Raw genomic sequence first — 20210 nt, 5'->3', positions numbered from 1 at the left:
CGGTTCACAGGTCCCCAAAGTTTGAGGTTGTTTGTTATGCTCCCTCAGATTTACCTCTTTGAGCATATAAAATTGTAGTGTTCCTGTTTTCTATAATTCGGCCTATACTGTACAAAATTTCAAAGTTTTCTTTTATTGTGAGAAAGATAGTGATGAAACGATTGTTTATTTTCTACATTACCATAGCATGATATCATCTTAAGCAGAAAGTCTTGTTGGCACAAACCATGTCGTCATATCGAGTCACTAATCCATAAAGTTATTTTATTTCAATGTTAAAAAAGCGGATAATCGATAATTTACAATCGTTTCATCACTATTATAAACGATTGCATAACAAACGGTCTCACAGCGTGTGTTATGCGTTTCCTATTATGTTTGTCTTGACTGTTCACGACGGCATGAACTGATCATATACCTACCTACATATACCTAAATATGTCACTATATATCCTTATATTCAAACGATGTTAAACCTTGCTAACTCTCATCGCCAATCCTTCATTGATATTGCCGTCATAAACTTTTCATAAAATTACCATAAAAAGTGTTTTCTAAGTCATTCATTTTCCGTTTTTTTTCCGAAGTTTTTTTTAGTGGTGTTACCCTTGCCTGATCTAGTTTTGTTTGTCTATGTATGTGTCAGACATTTTCCTATATTTAACTGTCGATATTTCATCAATAAATCCTGTGCTTGTTTTAATTAATTATGAAAGGATTGGCCGTCGCTTCGCTTTCATGTCAACCATTTATAAATATGACTTATAACCGCTGAAGATCAGCTTAACTATAAAGCTATATACATATTTCTAAGCTATATATGAATGTATAACTGTCTGGTTCTAACGCTATGTTTATGTTATCGCTGTATACAACGATGCACCTCTTGTATTCCTGCTACGACTATACTTCTATCTATACTTAAGCTATTCGTTACTGCCAGAATAATCGTAGAAACATTTATTGAAGAATCAGGAGATTCTTAAAGCAAAATGTGCCTGATTAATAAATTGTTTTTCCATTAAGATTTGATCCATCTAAATTGTCTAAAGTCAGCAAGAAAATAACGTAAAATATCTGATACTTTGTCATGATACACTAGTTTTGGTATCGTTCATTTAATTTGGATGTCACTGCAATTAAATATATTCATTTTACAGTGACTATAATTCTTAAATCTATCAGCCAGTTGAATGTCTCACAATCACCTGTCTTTACACACCATGTAGCACAACCTTTCAACCCCTCTTATAGTTAACCCCCTACATGTACATTGTGCTAATGTCCCGACAGTGCGCGGTGCACAGAGCAGCCGCGCGAGCCTGGTGTTCCCCTCGCTGCCATTCTCCACCAGGAAGCCCGTGTTCCATGACGACGCCATCGCTAGTGAGTAGTACATTGTGCTAATGTCCCGACAGTGCGACATGTGCACAGAGCAGCCGCGCGAGCCTGGTGTTCCCCTCGCTGCCATTCTCCACCAGGAAGCCCGTGTTCCATGACGACGCCATCGCTAGTGAGTAGTACATTGTGCTAATGTCCCGACAGTGCGACATGTGCACAGAGCAGCCGCGCGAGCCTGGTGTTCCCCTCGCTGCCATTCTCCACCAGGAAGCCCGTGTTCCATGACGACGCCATCGCTAGTGAGTAGTACATTGTGCTAATGTCCCGACAGTGCGACATGTGCACAGAGCAGCCGCGCGAGCCTGGTGTTCCCCTCGCTGCCATTCTCCACCAGGAAGCCCGTGTTCCATGACGACGCCATCGCTAGTGAGTAGTACATTGTGCTAATGTCCCGACAGTGCGACATGTGCACAGAGCAGCCGCGCGAGCCTGGTGTTCCCCTCGCTGCCATTCTCCACCAGGAAGCCCGTGTTCCATGACGACGCCATCGCTAGTGAGTAGTACATTGTGCTAATGTCCCGACAGTGCGACATGTGCACAGAGCAGCCGCGCGAGCCTGGTGTTCCCCTCGCTGCCATTCTCCACCAGGAAGCCCGTGTTCCATGACGACGCCATCGCTAGTGAGTAGTACATTGTGCTAATGTCCCGACAGTGCGACATGTGCACAGAGCAGCCGCGCGAGCCTGGTGTTCCCCTCGCTGCCATTCTCCACCAGGAAGCCCGTGTTCCATGACGACGCCATCGCTAGTGAGTAGTACATTGTGCTAATGTCCCGACAGTGCGACATGTGCACAGAGCAGCCGCGCGAGCCTGGTGTTCCCCTCGCTGCCATTCTCCACCAGGAAGCCCGTGTTCCATGACGACGCCATCGCTAGTGAGTAGTACATTGTGCTAATGTCCCGACAGTGCGACATGTGCACAGAGCAGCCGCGCGAGCCTGGTGTTCCCCTCGCTGCCATTCTCCACCAGGAAGCCCGTGTTCCATGACGACGCCATCGCTAGTGAGTAGTACATTGTGCTAATGTCCCGACAGTGCGACATGTGCACAGAGCAGCCGCGCGAGCCTGGTGTTCCCCTCGCTGCCATTCTCCACCAGGAAGCCCGTGTTCCATGACGACGCCATCGCTAGTGAGTAGTACATTGTGCTAATGTCCCGACAGTGCGACATGTGCACAGAGCAGCCGCGCGAGCCTGGTGTTCCCTCGCTGCCATTCTCCACCAGGAAGCCCGTGTTCCATGACGACGCCATCGCTAGTGAGTAGTACATTGTGCTAATGTCCCGACAGTGCGACATGTGCACAGAGCAGCCGCGCGAGCCTGGTGTTCCCCTCGCTGCCATTCTCCACCAGGAAGCCCGTGTTCCATGACGACGCCATCGCTAGTGAGTAGTACATTGTGCTAATGTCCCGACAGTGCGACATGTGCACAGAGCAGCCGCGCGAGCCTGGTGTTCCCCTCGCTGCCATTCTCCACCAGGAAGCCCGTGTTCCATGACGACGCCATCGCTAGTGAGTAGTACATTGTGCTAATGTCCCGACAGTGCGACATGTGCACAGAGCAGCCGCGCGAGCCTGGTGTTCCCCTCGCTGCCATTCTCCACCAGGAAGCCCGTGTTCCATGACGACGCCATCGCTAGTGAGTAGTACATTGTGCTAATGTCCCGACAGTGCGACATGTGCACAGAGCAGCCGCGCGAGCCTGGTGTTCCCCTCGCTGCCATTCTCCACCAGGAAGCCCGTGTTCCATGACGACGCCATCGCTAGTGAGTAGTACATTGTGCTAATGTCCCGACAGTGCGACATGTGCACAGAGCAGCCGCGCGAGCCTGGTGTTCCCCTCGCTGCCATTCTCCACCAGGAAGCCCGTGTTCCATGACGACGCCATCGCTAGTGAGTAGTACATTGTGCTAATGTCCCGACAGTGCGACATGTGCACAGAGCAGCCGCGCGAGCCTGGTGTTCCCCTCGCTGCCATTCTCCACCAGGAAGCCCGTGTTCCATGACGACGCCATCGCTAGTGAGTAGTACATTGTGCTAATGTCCCGACAGTGCGACATGTGCACAGAGCAGCCGCGCGAGCCTGGTGTTCCCCTCGCTGCCATTCTCCACCAGGAAGCCCGTGTTCCATGACGACGCCATCGCTAGTGAGTAGTACATTGTGCTAATGTCCCGACAGTGCGCGGTGCACAGAGCAGCCGCGCGAGCCTGGTGTTCCCCTCGCTGCCATTCTCCACCAGGAAGCCCGTGTTCCATGACGACGCCATCGCTAGTGAGTAGTACATTGTGCTAATGTCCCGACAGTGCGAGTTTTATTCCTACATTTGTTCCTGATCGCGCTATTGAAGCGGCGATGTATGTTGTCGAACGAAAACTGTGAGTGTAACGTAACTATATGGGCACGAGTTAAAAGTCAGGACTATTTTATAAAGGTGAGTTAATAAATTGAAGAAATCAGAGCTAGAGTACATTGCTGCTAATTACCTCTCAATATCATCGTGCATAATGTCAAAATAAAGTTGTGAAAGTATCGATACCTCCTTACAATTTTGTCACAAAAACGTATCTCTATGTAAATGTTATTCATCACGTTGACTTCTCAACCCCCACTCCTCAGTAGATTACGGGACCCTAAAGGAGGACCTACCGACAGTGGGGTCCAACCCATCCCTGTACTCCCCACACGGCAGCGATGAGAACATCAAGAACGATCGCGCCAGAGAAGACCTGTACCAATGGATGGCTAAACAGGAGCCTATCAAAGTGGTAAGTTTTCGTAAATGCATGCTCAAATCGGGATCTTGATAATAATTGTTGAGTTACGGCTTGCGTATTTACTTACTAAACACATAATAAGCTTTTTATTGTCCCATAATTATTGTTAAATAGATTTAAAACTGCCAATTTCAAAATTATTGAGACATTATGCTGTCTCATTTAGTGGGTAGTGACAGAAACTTATATAAGTATGAAGTTTTACGTTCAATTTGTTTAAGTGAGTAGTTACACAAGTGGGTCAACATTTTAATTCAATCAATCCAAAAATCTATTTACTTAAATGTCTGCATGATCCGTAATCACGAAGAATCTCTCAAAGTCAGTTTCGAATTTAGTTTTGTCACACCATCACGTCTATAATACTTCTAACAAGGTTCAAATGACACCTAAAACTGACATTACATGAAGTTTGTATACCATTGCATGACACACCACACGGCATGTTCTGGGTTGATCACCTAACTCGCAATGCCATACCATACGGTGAAGTACAGCACGCGTCTCGCACTAACCAGGAGGCAAAGAGCAAGAAGCCAATAATCCCCCCTTCGAAGATGAACCCGCGCGCCGTGGCCGCCGCCATGCCTGCCTGCAGTCTGTACCCGCTGCAGGGATCGCTGATGCTGCTGGATGCTCATCTCGTGTTTCAACCGTTCTTGGCAGCGCTGGGTGTGTCGCCGCATCAGGTTACGCAGGGTATGTTGGTTTTTGTTTTTGGTTAATGGTTTTCAATGTTCGTTTATAAACTTTTGTTTTGGTAAAAAATCTAGTTATAAAGGAATTAAAATTAAATATTTTAATGCAGTATCATTTTGTTTCGCGGGCATCCACTAAAGGCAGAAGCCTGACGGGCTCATGACCTTTCTCTTGTTTTTACTGCTGGCATAAGCCCCAATATTAAAAAAGTTTTCTTGCAACACATCAAAAAACATTTTTAAATAATTTATATCACCTTCTAGACATTTTGCAGTAGAAAAGTCATCTAACCAGTGCAATATAATAATCCCCATAAACCAGGTGAATCTAAAAACAAGAGCGGGTCAGGCGAGGGCGGCAACAGCGGGCCGCCAGCACTGGACTCGCTCGGCTCCAAGCTGTCTCTCGTCGCCTGGATGGACATGTTCCGCATCGACATCGTCGTCAGCGACCTGGCCGCTAGGGCCAGTCGACAGGCGAAGGGGAAGAGTGAGTAGTGTGATGTTGTATTGTAAGAACAACAGCGGGCCGCCAGCACTGGACTCGCTCGGCTCCAAGCTGTCTCTCGTCGCCTGGATGGACATGTTCCGCATCGACATCGTCGTCAGCGACCTGGCCGCTAGGGCCAGTCGACAGGCGAAGGGGAAGAGTGAGTAGTGTGATGTTGTATTGTAAGAACAACAGCGGGCCGCCAGCACTGGACTCGCTCGGCTCCAAGCTGTCTCTCGTCGCCTGGATGGACATGTTCCGCATCGACATCGTCGTCAGCGACCTGGCCGCTAGGGCCAGTCGACAGGCGAAGGGGAAGAGTGAGTAGTATGATGTTGTATTGTAAGAACAACAGCGGGCCGCCAGCACTGGACTCGCTCGGCTCCAAGCTGTCTCTCGTCGCCTGGATGGACATGTTCCGCATCGACATCGTCGTCAGCGACCTGGCTGCCAGGGCCAGCCGACAGGCGAAGGGGAAGAGTGAGTTCTGTCATGTTGAGAAAAGGATAAATTCGAATAAAAATAACTTTTACTCACATTTAATTAACATAATAGATAAATTGGTTGGCAACAGTACCAAAAATTATGATCGAAAGGATTTATAAGGTGGTTTTCTGTCCATATCTGGAATTATTGCAAAATGCTGCAAAAGCGTCCATTATCCAAGTTCCTTATTTCAGACTACTATGTACGACCCATAAAAAATACGATGTATAATATTCTTACACTTTTTAGGCAGCCAAACCCACGCGACAATTCCATCAGAAACCCCTGCCTTCCTTTGCGAGAAGGTGTCCATCGACGTGGACTTGAAGAAAGTAGCAGACATGGCAGTGGACGACCTCATACAGCGACAGAACGTGCTGTACATATCGAGGGGACAGCTCAAGAAGCATATTAGCACTATGCTCAACTTCAATATTAGCATACGGTTCATTTCGCAACAGGTTTGTTCAAATAGCTCAGATTTTTTAAAAAATACAAGACTAGTGTACATGAATGGAAGTTATTGTGTCCAGTCTTGATGCTTTGGTTCAATAGAAAATCTTTATTTTTGTTCATCAGCAAAATTCGTTCCGATATACAGGAGCAGTGACAATTTCTTTGAGAGAATGAATGATTGTATTTTTTTGATGATCAGCTTTTTTATCGTCCCACTTCTGGGCACACACTCCTCACACAGAGAAGAATATATCCTTCTGTATATTTCTACCAGTTGCATAAACCTGCATGTGTGTTGTTTAGGTGAACATGCCACTGCTCCGGCTGCTGCATCAGATCAGCAACATGTACCAGAATGTAAAGGACACGCAGATAGAACTGCGCACGCAGACCAAGATCTCGCACCGACAGAACAAACATACCTCGTCTTCAGGTAAGGAACTATTGGCTTTATTTCAGCTCATACATTGATTTCTAAGTAATTATTATTATACTGGTTTGAGTAGAAGAAAGTATTCAATAATAGTACAACTTAGTTCAAATAATAAGTTGCCCCTTCCAAGTTGGACACTAGTAACTGAAAACTTTTTTCGACTTTTCCGTTAGATAAATTTTAAGATATATTAGATGTAATATTCAGAAAATAACTAATTAGCTTCTATCTCTCCAGTATCAGACTTCAGAGAAAACCTAGTAAGCGTGACGTCCCTAGAGAAAGAAGTACAGTACGCGACACTTGAACCCAAATGGGACCTCATGGCGCCCACCCTGACTCCTGAGTTGGGGTTGTCAGTACCGCAGTCTCTGAGTCAGCAGAAGCTCAGTCAGCCGACCAGGCCCAGGCCACAGTCTTTCGCACAGAAGTTAAGATCTACTGGCAAAAGTGTGAAGGGGAAGCTTGGTAAGTGTTGCCAGTATTTATTGTGTTGCAAGGTCAATTATGTGAAAGACTTCATAGATTTTATGACGGATATGATAAAATTGAACTAAAATTGCTATTTTCATTTTGGTTTGTTCATTGTACATTGTTCGGTGTAACATTCATACAACACATGATGTCATATTTTAGCATTTGAAGGAACCTGCGTTTTATTAAAATTTCAGTTCTCCAAACACCCATTTAATTTGTTATGAATGAAATATGAAGACATGCATTCATTACTGCAGGCTACAGCTCTCTAAACGAGGGTGCTCACACACCGATGTACGCGGCGGGAGTAGGTGCAGGCGCGGGCCGCGGCGCCGGGCCCCACGTCACCGCCGGCACCCCACCAGGCCCTGGGCCTCACGCATCACTAGGCTCACCAGTGGGGCCCGGGCCGCACGCCTCGCTCAGCTCGCCGTCAGCTGACGCGGCCGATGGCAAGCTGGCTCCGAGGTGTTGGCGGACAGTGTATTTACTGCTCGACTTGTATGCCAACATGCCTGATGCTGAGACTATTACGCACAGGTAATACTTTCTATTCATCTAAATAATATTTTTACAAGAATAACTTCAAATATACTTCGTATAAAAACTATGTTTTACAGAGACTTTACAGATTCAATACTACTTCGTTTTGTCAAAAAATCATACCAGATACTAATTATAATATTTTTATTTACTTTTCATAGCCATATTATACATAAATCCCTTCCCACAGGTTTTCCGTAACGACAGACATTCCGGAACACTATCGTCACAGCCGGCCCGCGCGGCCGAGCTCTCGCGAACAGAACACCAGTAACTCGTCATCCAGTGCTGCCAACATGGGCATGGTCGTTGTCGGTGTTGCCAGGTAACGAAACAAGTATTAATACCGAGTTGAGTTCTTATTTTTGTAATTATGTACACACTTGGTCCCCTTAAAGCAGGAATTGTATTTGATAAGGCATCTTGTTTATCTGGTACAAAAATCTATGGTACATTCACCGTATATAGGCGCGGTAATTATTGTATGTGTATGGGCCTCTACGAAAGCTTATTCGAACACAAGTTAGACTACGTCACGGCGCCACCGCCGTTCATAGCCGTCGTAGCGTCGTGATATTTGAAACATGGAATATTTGAATAGACCCACATGTAGCTGCTGCCTGGACCGGTAGCTTTGCCATATCATATACAGTCAGCTCTAAAAGTCGCTCTGAACAACAGTTTTGGTACTTTGGATTTCGTATGGCGACTTTTGGAGCTGACCGTACTAGTACTATCTTATTAGTCCTCTTGTTCATGGCACGTTCACAATTCACACATTTGTCATCTCTTCTCCCAGGATTCACCGCACCCGTCTCCTAGCCTCCCTGTCAGGGCTGAAGCTGGAGGCGGAGATCACGTCGCTGCAGGCGTCGCTGTCGGCGTCGCGGGCGCGGCAGTGGTCGCTGAGCGGCAACCTCGGCCGCACCATGATCGTGCTGCTCGAGGGGCTGGCGCCTAACCATCAGTATGTCAAGTCAACTTGTTATTATTTAGCTGTGTAGGATGTATCAAGATCCCGACAGCGTCTGTGGGGTGTCATCAAACCAGCGTTCCTCTTATATGGGATGTCATCAAATGAACCTACCCGCTGTGGTTGCAGCGTGCGGGAGAGTCTTGCTGAGTGAAACTCGCCATTTTTCTTCTAGAGCCATTTATATAGGTCGCCAGCACCATAATAACTCTTTCTGACAATGCCACTGCCTCTCGCAATTTGGCTTGAGGACTATGTCTTCCAATTTGTGTTTGTATAAATTGCTTAATATAAATGCCTCTTTCAGGTGGTATGTTTCCATTTAGACGTCTAGTTTAGTATTAAATTCCTAACTCTAGAGACGTATTTGTATGATAACTTTATCAGTGCATGTGCTCTTGCTTGATTAAAATCGTCATTTTGATCTTTCAGAACGGTAGTCCGTGTAAGCGTGGGCAAATCACAAGCCCTCTACGGCTGGGAGGCGGGGCGACAAGGTGCCACCGCCCTCCTCAGTGTGGGCGGAGTTAGAGTGGACCTGCCCCAACATCCCGTGGCGTTACACGGTGTTATGACTCGGTCGAGTCGACAGCTGTCAAGTACATTGCAGGTAATGTTTGACTTTTCTATATATATATCATATATGTGCACGTACATGTAGTATGTATTTGTGTTCATTGAAATAATAAATCTTTGTTTGATCATTTATTAGAGAAATATAATATAAGGCGGAATGTTATTAAAATGTAGAAAGTTACATATCCCTGTTTGATTCGCGTTAGATCAGATAATCAGTCCAAAATTGTATATGAAACACTGTGAGCACATTCCTGAATTATTGGGAATGGCTAGCCAGATATTGATTATTCAGCATTAATTTCAAACTATTCTCCCTTTACACAGGAACTAGGTGTAACCCGCACATCATCCCGGCTATCCCGCGCGGGCCCGGGTGGTCCAGCAGGCGGGGCGGGGGGATCAGGATCATCATCAGAGGGTTCCCCCGCCCCCGCGCCTCGACCTCCGCGGCCACCTCGCCCGCCCCCCGCACACGCGCTGCTCAACCCGCTGCATCTACACTTCTCTATATTGCTGCAGGTAACAATATTACACTATACTAACTGAACTTTAACTAAATCATAAAACTAGCGATCCGCCATCCTAAGCTTCGCACGGGTGCAATGCAATGCTGATACTAAATACATATAAACCTTCCACTTCAATCAGGCTATCTATTAAAACAAACCCCATCAAAATCCATTGTGTATTTTTAAAGATTTATAAGCATATATAGGAACAGAGAAAGCGACTTTGTTTTATACTATACAGTGATAAGAAGCAGTTTGTATATAAATGAAAATGATGGATCGATTGTCTGAAAATTGCTGGCTTACGTTACGTTACTTGTGCCGTCAGTGTGTGAGGAAGACTTCAGGGTAAATTCAAATACTTTTTCAGAGCCTGAGCATAACGGCAGCTCTCCTGCCGTCACTGCAAGCACAGTACAAGATGGAACAGGTTCAGAGTTCCGGCGTGACCGGCAACAAGGCGCAGTTCACTGTGGAGTTGCAGCAACACTCGCTCAGCTTCGTAACCAAGCTCCAGGTAGATATAGTTAATAATTAACTTGAAAGATTAGCACTAGAAACGTATATTAATTCCTCACTTTGATAGTGCGGTAATAGGCGCTTTGTGTTAACAAGAATGGTCCTAGGATTCAACCCTGTGGAACTCCCAGGATAAACATGGATCTTGTTGATTTTTTGTTTCATTCACATAAATATTTTTTTATGATCTACTATGCGTATGCAGAGGCTGTAAAGTTGACAGTAATATTTTGATCGTATTATGTACCAGACTCACCTTACATGCCATTAGGGCTTCCAATCCCGCACCTCGTGCTCGATCCCGGTATTGGCGGGAGTTGGAATTCAAATCCCACGGGATCCCGGTATTGGCGGGATCCCGCATATAATTATGAAAAGTATTATGTGAGGCAAATAAAACAATAAATTAATCAAATTAAATCAACGTAATTTCACTTTAATTAACGTTAAATGAGATCAATCAAAATACACTTCAATTACTGAGATCAAATATAAAAACACAATCAAGTACAATATAAAAATAAAAACAGTTTCAGTTGAATGATAAATAATTATTTAGTTTCTTTCATATTTTTTTTATCATTCAATTGATCCCGCAAATCGAGCGGGATCCCGCACACGTAATCCCGCAGCGCTCGGGACTAAAAAAATATGCGGGATCCCGGAATACCGAGATCTCGGTATTACGGGATTGGAAGCCCTACATGCCATGATGCACACTATCAAAAGCTTTGCTCAAGTCACTAACACACCAAAGAGGCCAAAACAACAATGCCATCTCCACTCTCCCTGCATTACTACACAACCACCTCCTCCCCCAGGTCTCTGAAGCCAACATCCCAGCATCAGCAGCAGTCTGGCTACCAGGAGTGCATGTAGCAGGCAGGGTGCTAGAACAGCGAGGAGCTGCCAGACGCGAGGGAGCGTTACTCCGCGCCGGACGTTATGTCGCAGCGAGTGCAGATATAGGACTGTTTGAACATACGTTATCTACTGATCTGCTGAACCATCTCGTGTTTGTGCAGAAGGTGTTTATGAAGGTATGTGCTGGTAGAAGTCTTCTATTTGTATTATCTAAGCAGGCTGAGTGATGAAACAACACGGAACTGGGATAGCAAAATTCCAGCTTCGTTCGCGAACAAAGGCTGCAATTTCGAGAACTTATTCGTTACTGTTTGCTATAACGAGTAGACCAGAAAATACATTTGTATGCATCGCGTTACAGTGTGATAAACTACTGGAAACTTACCTTAAGATGTGAGGAAACTTTGCTCTATGGCTTTTGAAGTCACCCGTTTCTATGAGTTTTGTTGGTTGAAGTTGTTTAACATATTATACATTCCGAAATACTATATGAATAAAACACTTCCTCTTCGGCTATACACAATCAAAACTCCAACAATAACATATTATATCATGGTATTGCAGGAAGTTAACGAGGTAGTACAGAAGGTGTACGGCGGTGAGAAGCCAGTGCCGCTGTGGAACGAGGAGGAGGCCTCCACCTCCGCGCTCAGCAGGATACTGTTCTCACTTACTATTAGAATCAAGGTAGGCTAACATTCACTATACATAGTTTCTTGCTTACTCCATGCTCTAATCCTATCATGTTTTTATAATTATGAAAAAGCCCTTGGTCTTTTTGAGAGACTTCTGAATTAGGAGGACTTCAGGAGTCTTATAAAGATACTGCAAGAAAAACCAATGAAAACACTTTTTCTTTGAATCAAGTACCTTTTGAGTTTCTCGGCAGTTCTCCTCTATAAAACCCACACTTTGGACGCTGGAACTCCTTTAGAATTTGTAGAAGATTTCATAGGTTAATTTGAATAAAATTGAAATGAGTTTGACGTTGCTATTCTATCGGGACAGGACATTTCATTGAGCCGATTATAATATAACATATACTCATATTTGCATATCTTCTAGCGCATCCAACTGACAGCGACAACACCCAGCAACTCGGCAGTGCGACTAGAGACAGGAGCGGTGGAGTTCGAGATATCCAACCGCGTACAGAATGTACAGCAACCCACAGAGCCGCATGAAGTTAGACTCTTCGCTAGGGCACAGGTAAGCTGATATTTTAATTTACTGTACACAGAAGTAGACAACTATATTCCAAGTAGGCACTTAACTACAGATTTTCTTTTAAAAACTCAGCTAAAATTGAGATGTAGCTAAAAGTCAAAGATAATACAAAAATAAAACTTCCATAATCAACTGAATTATTATTGTAAAGAAAAGTTGATTTGTTTAAAAAGTTTATTTTTACATAATTATGTAAACAAAAACTTGAATGAAACAATGCCATATCTCAGTACATCATTAAAATGCGAGTCTTCTCACTACTTCATTTATCAATCGTATAAACACCATTTCGTTATTGCCTAGCAATCGTGAATCTAATATTTGTATTGCTGTGCAGGTGGATGTAAATCTCAGCTTAGGACAGCTGATCAGAAACGCGATGTTTGAAGAGGCAGAACCCGAGTTCCAGCAGTATGCTTTCTTTAACACTAGGATATGTAAGTTTTTCATTTCTTCTTATTAGATAATACTCAATAACTTCAAATATTTACAAATGAGTTTTGTTTTTTTGCGCATAATTAGCGCATTAACACCTTCCATACATTAATTAACACACTATTTTTGCCTTAGCTATGCGCAACGCATTCCAAGACGAGATGGTATGTGGGGACGACAAGGAGGTAGTACTAATTACCTTGAAGCGGCCTCTCATATACATACAACCTGTCGCAGTCGATAAAGCTATACTCGTATGGCTTAACTACAAGAACGCCTATGAGTATTGGAATGAAAAGAGACTCAATTTGAACAAGGAAGTGTTGACGGCTACACAGCAAGTCTTTGAGAAGGTATTTGAAATTGAAATTGAACTTTAGTGTGATTGGTATATGGTTGATTTTGGTATGAGTTAACGTTGAGCTTGATACTTTTCACGTCTACGCAGTAGGTCTTTGAGAACGTATAGTGGTGTAGAATATTGGAAATTGAACTTAAATGTCATTGGCATATGGATGATTTTGCTATGACTTAATTTAAAACCTGATGTGTATTTGTAATTTTAATTTAATTTATATTTGCCAGGTACAACTGACGTCACAAATTACAACGCCACACCTAAGCACGTTGTTCTTACAACTGAATGTCGATGATATTGGAATATGTTTGCCGCTAAACCAACCGCCTATGGTGAGTTACTTTTGCACCTAGTTTATTAAAATTTATTTGATGTTTTAGTTACTTTAGCATTTTGATTACATTAACGCTTGCTATAGGGTTAACATTAAAATACCAAAAATGTTTCTATGACTAAGAGATCCCATACCAAAGAACTGTAAAAAGTTAGTATACACACATCCGATTAAGCACTTATTTGCAAATTTCTAGAGATTATGATGCGGCTTTGTCATAAATCTTATTTATATAGATGCGTTGTGGTTGATGTCATAATTTAAAACAGGAACAGTTAATCAAATTCGAGTAGGTAATAGATGCCAATATTTGAAGATATTATAAGTGCTACTCTCTTCTTGCGTCTAACTGATACAGTCAGAAGCAAGGAGAGAGTTGCGCTAATTCAAATCATCATTTTGGAGCGGCGATATCATTTGAGCTGTGGAAATGATATAAGCTGGTTCCTGACAACGTACTGTGGCCGTATCTCTGAATATAACTCGGAGTATTATTAGTTTGAACGCGTTTTCCCGAGGCACTGGTAGCGTGGCTAAGCACCGTGGAGATTATACATACAATTAACTCCGATACATTCAAATCACTGCTCGAATAAATTCAACAATAACCGCCTTGATGTTACTTGTGAAGCTTCGTCGCTCTTCAGGGATCCTAATTAGTGACCAGACAGTCAGAAACCGCTTGCGTGAACTGGCCGGGCACAAGAAGTATACGTCACTGGATGGCAATAACGCTTGAAATCATGTTTGGTAGTCTATCTTTATAGTGGTGGAAGATTGGATTAGAGACAATCTCAATACACAAAATGCTGAGATGATTTTGTCAGTCGTCATCGTTTTTTTGTACGCGCAAAATTGCAGTTAATGTATGATGCAGTAAAAAATTTTTACAAAAATATTGATATACAGATTTGTATACAGTTGTGATGTAATAATAATAATATAATGATATTTTTATTTAAATTTCTTTACAGGATAAATAACATAGTCTTAAATATAAGGTTAAATCTGTATGCGGTACAGGCTCGCTGGGGGCTGGGCCGCGGCGCGTGGGGCGCGTGGTGCGGCGAGGGCGAGGCGCGCGGCGCGGTGGTGGTGACGCTGGACGCCACCAACATCGGCGCCTGCTCCTCCGGGGCCCTCGTGTCCAAGGGCCGCTTCGTGGGGCTGTGCCTGCGCTTCGCCGACGACTTCGAGGCCTCGCTCGACGACTGGAAGCCGAGGCCTGATGAACCCAGCCTCAATGTCTGCTGTGTGTCCGAGGGGACCTATGAGGTCTGCAGTCGGACTACTGCGGCTAAGCATAACGGTAAGTACCAGTGAATAATATAATAAAATGATTTTCAAGTAAACCAATCTGACTTAAATGTGACAAAATTCATCACTCTGTAATCATATATTGAACTTCTGTCTGATTAAAATACAATTTATATTTTCCATCTTAAATTACAAACAGCAACATTCGCAATATTAGTTTTAAGCTAGAATATAGTTCAGTTTTTGACAATACAATGTGTATTAATACATTTCAGAAAACGCCAAATGGTTCCTGAACGTATCTTGGCAAATGGAGGGCGTTGACATACACTTGGACGTGAACGTCGGCAAACAATTATCCGCATTGGGACACACGCTCACTATGTTGACAGGTAAACTAAATATTTTCTCACATACAAACATTTATAAACCACCTATGTACTATGTTCGAATAATACTTTTCTTGCATTTTTTTCTTTGTAAGTTGATCAAGTTATGTATATACCTCTACTTTTTATTATAACCCCTATGTATCACTCATGATCGCAATAAATATTTGAAGATATATGAGCTACTATAATGCTTTATTTACCCTAACGTATTCTCCTGTTTTGTTTTCAGGATATGAAGAAGAAGATCCACTGAAAATGGACTACGAAAGTGACTTAGATGATGAGGCCGATAACAGCAAAGACTCACAGGTATGAATCATCACTAAGACAAACTACTATAGATTTGTCACCTTCGCTACATCTTTAATACTAGCTTATCCAGTGGTTTCACTCGATTTCTGAGCAAACCGGTTCCTACGCCGTTTATAATAGCTCTGATATGTGAGCTACATTTTCAAGATGGCAAATTACAAAATACGTTCATCCATTTGCGCTTTATAAAGTTAGATTCATTATCGTATCATTTAGCTTCTAAATTTACATGTTTATATTCGTTTGCAATATATTACCTTGTTTTAAACGACACACAGCGCCATCTACAATCCATCCATCAAGCAAACAATATTTTTGTTTTCCCTCGGGAATATCTATTTTTTTCGGAATAAAAAGTACCCTATTATTTAATCCGGACTTCTAACTTTACGTCTGCAAAATTTCAAAGCAATCGGTTCAGTAGTTACGGCGTGAAAGCGGAACAAACAAACAAACAAACAAACTCACTTTCCGATTTATAATATTATATAGTAAGGATAGTAAGGATTAGTAAGGATAAACTTCGCCTTTGTAACATAAGGTTAAAAGCTGTCATTTTCATCAACATCAACCCTAAAGCCATTAAAATAAAGTCCATTTTCCTATTAACTACAATAATACATATCTTTGCCTACCAGGAGAGCATAATCCTCCGCCGCAAGTACACGGACCACCTGCCCGCCTTCGTGTTCGACACCAGCATCGACGCCAAGAAGCGCTCCAAGCTCATCGAGAAGGAGATGAACGAGCAGGCCAAGATCATCAACGACCTCCGCACGCTGGGGGCCAGTCATACTACCATAGAGTACGAGATGAAGAGGCTGCATGATTTAGAGGCGCTGGTGTTTAAGGATTTCAGAAGGTCAGGAAGTTAAAAGATTTATTGGTGAATTATGTCTTATTTTTGTAATTTTTCATAAGCGTTGTCGCAATGATAATTTTAGTTTAGTGTCATATTTTTTCCCACATATGTACAGATGCTAACATCATTGTGCTTGTATGTCTGTAATAGATTTTAAACTGTATCTCTTAAGTATTAGGTTTAATGTTGAATGGAACAATTTTACAGATAAGAGTAGCTTAATGTATTAGTATCTTTATACCATTCAGATGGTTAATACAATTTTTATAGGAATATAATGTATAGCAATTATAATTATGTTTGTGTTTGTTCCCAGGGATATGATTCAAAAACTGCGTCGTCAAAGTGTCCGAGCCAGCTCCATCACAAAGGGCAAGTTGGGACTGGGGTCTAACAGAAGCAAATCATTTGTAGTGCCTTCACCACCGCAGGAGAGGAAGGACTTTGAAGGGTAAATATTCACTTTATCTACGTCGAGGAACATTATCTATGCTGATGACATGGTGCTGCTGGGCCCAACGGCTGGCTCAATCAGAGAGATGCTGCAGACTTGCGAGAGGTATGCAGCCACTCACGGTCTGCAATATAATACGGGTAAAAGTGAATACTTGATCTTTGAGGCCCCCGGGAGGTGTGTGGCGTATGAACCTGTAATCTCACTAAATGGCAGGCCACTCAATAGGGTTAAACAGTTTAAGTATCTAGGCCACTATCTGACCGTGGACCTCAAAGATCAAGTAGACATTGAACGTGAACGCAGGGCACTAGCAGTTAGATGCAACATGTTGGCTCACAGATTTGCTCGTTGTAGCAGAGGAGTTAAAATCACTTTATTCAAAGCTTTTTGTACCTCGTTCTACACGGGCGGTCTGTGGGTTAACTGTACGCGGAAGGCTCTAGACGCCCTGCGGGTACAATATAATAATGGTTTCCGGCTGCTGTTGGGGCTGCCTAGATACTGCAGTGCATCGGGCATGTTCGCTGAAGCACGGGTGGATGATTTCTATGCGCTCATGAGGAAGAAGGCTGCCTCGTTGCTAAGCAGATCTAGGTCCAGCGCTAACAGCATCCTACAAGTCTTGGCCGACAAGCATGACGCTCCGGTGCTTAGGCATTGGATCGAGTTGCTTGTTAGGCAGACACTTAGCTCTTAGGTAGGTTAGGTAGGTACCCTTAGTCGATAAGTTATAGTTGATAAGATACTAACAATTGGGCCATTGTAGTCATCAAAAATAAACGCATTATTATTATGTAGTAAAACGTCCGAATACTGATAAGACTGCTTCAACATCATTCTATCTCTGTCACACTTACGTAAACTTCTGTAAATACATATTTCTAAGCAGTACGCAAAGTTAAGTAACGTCTAATTATGTCGAAGTAAGGTCGTCACTTTAACCATTAGCTTACATTTGGTTTAAGCAGGCAAATATTATTTGAGTCAAAAAATAGTTATTCTATCAATATTTTATTTGTACAGACCACTGTACGGAAGATAGAAAGGAAACCTGAAACACTGATACTTTATACTGCGCCTTTACAACTTTAGTAACTGTACCTAATATTGCAGTGCCGGGGAGCCGAACCTGGCCATGTCTCCGGGTGTGGGCGACTCCGGCGAGACGCTACTGCTGGGCGACGAGGACAACCGCCTCGCCGACATCATTGAAGGCGGCAGCTGGAGCTCCATGGAGAGTGAACCGCTTACTGGTAAGCTGAGGAAATTAGGATGGATGGTAGACTAGTAATTTTTAAAATGAAAATTTTATTTTGGACGTTGGATGTAACATATATGAAGTAAAGAAATGATTGTGTGGTAGTACTTTGTTTAGATTAGTGGAATTTCTCTCAGATTTTTTGCGGAACTAATTTCTCAAAATCTGTCATTGCAATGCAACTCTGAACACACTTAAGTCTGTTATGTGATATTAGCGTAAAATAGTTGTTTTATATTGGACATTAGCTGTTCCAGATAAAAAAATACCTAGTCTTGTTTACCTGTGTACCATATTTTTTCTATTCGTTCTTTATATGTCAACGCTGCTTAGAATAAAGTCATAACATTAGTAAAGATTGTGGCACTTCCCCAGGACCATCTCGCTCAGCGTCTCTCCGCGGCCCCCGGCCGGGTACAGGTGGATCCCGCCCCCTGGCCACCCCCAGTGTGCAGCGCCAGAGCTCCCTCCCAGCACACCCTGACCACTGGCCTGACGAGCTGGAGGGGGTCGAGCTAAGGAGGAAACATGAACACAGGTGAGAGAAGGGACAAGAAACACCGATGGAACGGGCAAAAAACTAGAAAAAAGATATCACATATTTACTTTGCCATTACAGATATAACTTAACCTAATTCGACAAAGTAACTTGCCAAATCTTTAATATGATAATTTACTGAGTGCAAACTAATTGAACCTCGAAACTTTTAATACAGAATGTATATAAAATCGACATTAATGTTAACAAAATATACATTGTTGACTCTCTTGCCAAAATTGTAAGGAATGTTTCCATCGATAGGTTTGCCTTTTTCTACTATAAATATTTTAGAAACACAACTAATTCCGTAAAATTGAAACCACTACTTTTATATCACAAGTGCGCCGTTGACTGATCATTTATTGTTTTCTTTGTTTAACAGCAGCGTACCACAATCCGAAGGCCCTAGTTCCGAGAACAAGACAAGCAAAGCCAAGACAGCGGAACCGAACATCGACTTCGAGCTGGACGTCAAAGTGTACATCAACAGCGGCAAGTGTGTGCTGCACACCAAGGAGCCTAGCAAGGAGGATGATAGTATTAAGATGTGAGTCATTTGTCTATACTTCTATTCTAATAATATAGGTGGAAAGAATTGATTGTTTCTATGTTGTTTTGTAGCGAATAGGCTACGGATCTAGTGAACAAATTTGAAAATGCTTCATTATTCCCAAGTAATATAGGTTATATTGTAATAAATAGGTTGTATTGTATCTAGGTACGGGAAGAGGTTTCCTTAGGATGCGGTTGAAACCGCGTGGAACCGCTAGTTATTAACAAAATGGGAGCGTGAGTTATCGGTAACGTTTTTGGCTTTAATTCATGACGTTTTGAGTAATGGCCAGTATACTGAGTTATATTTCGAAACATGGACTGTTTTTAGTGTACTCGTAGATGTTGAGGTTAGAGCATCTAGGTTTCACCGGATATAGCTACTTGTTATAGGTTATATGTGGCTAGCATCCCCTTATTCTTGGTTACAACTAGGTGTAGCCGCACAGCCGTAGCTTTCATTAGGTATAACCTATTTAGTACGTGATGTCTTGTATGCCACAGTGGTCGCATGCGCGTGGGTCGGTCTGCGTCGGGCGGGCTGGCGGAGGGCTCGGGCGCGGGCGGCTCGCCCACTGCGGCCCGGCGCAAGCAGCCGCATCCCCGCCACCAGCCCACGCTAGACCTCACTGTGTTCCGCGTGCCTGGGTTAGATCTTAAGGTATGTACTTATAGGATTATATGAAGAGTGAGTCCTTATTTATGTACTTTCTTTCATTATTTGGGCTTGTTGCCGGGGAGTTTTTTGTGCCACTTATTCTTCGCAAAGTCATATATGAAGTGGCAAACAGTAAGGAGCCTCTTTTTCTTGGTACACCAACGAAATTACACATGGAAAAGATAAAAAAAAAAGTATAATATGTATTCCTAACTTAACTATGCTATTAAAACCGGTAAAATATTAAATAAAAAATTTCAAGTGAATGAATAAATGATTTATGTAATTGACTTTTGAAATCGTGTAAATAAATAAAATATTTGGAATAAATGAAACCATAATGAATTTAAAGCTTGATCAAGGTTATT

The 20210-nt window shown here is 43.0% G+C and overlaps 1 protein-coding gene across 1 annotated transcript in view; it reads left to right on the top strand.

The window, feature by feature from the left end:
- Tweek (tweek) overlaps window positions 1-20210 on the top strand; it is a 45481-nt gene that overhangs the window by 11882 nt on the left and 13389 nt on the right. Inside the window, exons 12-46 of the mRNA XM_064035069.1 lie at window positions 1294-1386; window positions 1673-1767; window positions 2197-2275; window positions 2578-2655; window positions 2942-3036; window positions 3085-3163; window positions 3553-3669; window positions 4015-4163; window positions 4691-4871; window positions 5193-5360; window positions 5495-5680; window positions 6096-6307; window positions 6606-6735; window positions 6973-7203; window positions 7470-7752; window positions 7946-8080; window positions 8555-8722; window positions 9161-9338; window positions 9632-9826; window positions 10187-10333; window positions 11157-11375; window positions 11764-11886; window positions 12265-12408; window positions 12764-12863; window positions 12997-13214; window positions 13447-13551; window positions 14577-14862; window positions 15086-15202; window positions 15432-15511; window positions 16153-16376; window positions 16693-16827; window positions 17947-18086; window positions 18467-18629; window positions 19015-19179; window positions 19689-19845. Of these exons, the coding sequence (XP_063891139.1) occupies window positions 1294-1386; window positions 1673-1767; window positions 2197-2275; window positions 2578-2655; window positions 2942-3036; window positions 3085-3163; window positions 3553-3669; window positions 4015-4163; window positions 4691-4871; window positions 5193-5360; window positions 5495-5680; window positions 6096-6307; window positions 6606-6735; window positions 6973-7203; window positions 7470-7752; window positions 7946-8080; window positions 8555-8722; window positions 9161-9338; window positions 9632-9826; window positions 10187-10333; window positions 11157-11375; window positions 11764-11886; window positions 12265-12408; window positions 12764-12863; window positions 12997-13214; window positions 13447-13551; window positions 14577-14862; window positions 15086-15202; window positions 15432-15511; window positions 16153-16376; window positions 16693-16827; window positions 17947-18086; window positions 18467-18629; window positions 19015-19179; window positions 19689-19845 (5375 nt within the window). The remainder of the gene's footprint in view (window positions 1-1293; window positions 1387-1672; window positions 1768-2196; window positions 2276-2577; window positions 2656-2941; window positions 3037-3084; window positions 3164-3552; window positions 3670-4014; window positions 4164-4690; window positions 4872-5192; window positions 5361-5494; window positions 5681-6095; window positions 6308-6605; window positions 6736-6972; window positions 7204-7469; window positions 7753-7945; window positions 8081-8554; window positions 8723-9160; window positions 9339-9631; window positions 9827-10186; window positions 10334-11156; window positions 11376-11763; window positions 11887-12264; window positions 12409-12763; window positions 12864-12996; window positions 13215-13446; window positions 13552-14576; window positions 14863-15085; window positions 15203-15431; window positions 15512-16152; window positions 16377-16692; window positions 16828-17946; window positions 18087-18466; window positions 18630-19014; window positions 19180-19688; window positions 19846-20210) is intronic.

This window comes from Helicoverpa armigera, chromosome 6 (assembly GCF_030705265.1).
Source record: "Helicoverpa armigera isolate CAAS_96S chromosome 6, ASM3070526v1, whole genome shotgun sequence".
NCBI lineage: Eukaryota > Metazoa > Arthropoda > Insecta > Lepidoptera > Noctuidae > Helicoverpa > Helicoverpa armigera.
Note: the sequence above shows the minus strand (reverse complement) of the source record. Positions and strands in the feature narration are given on the sequence as shown.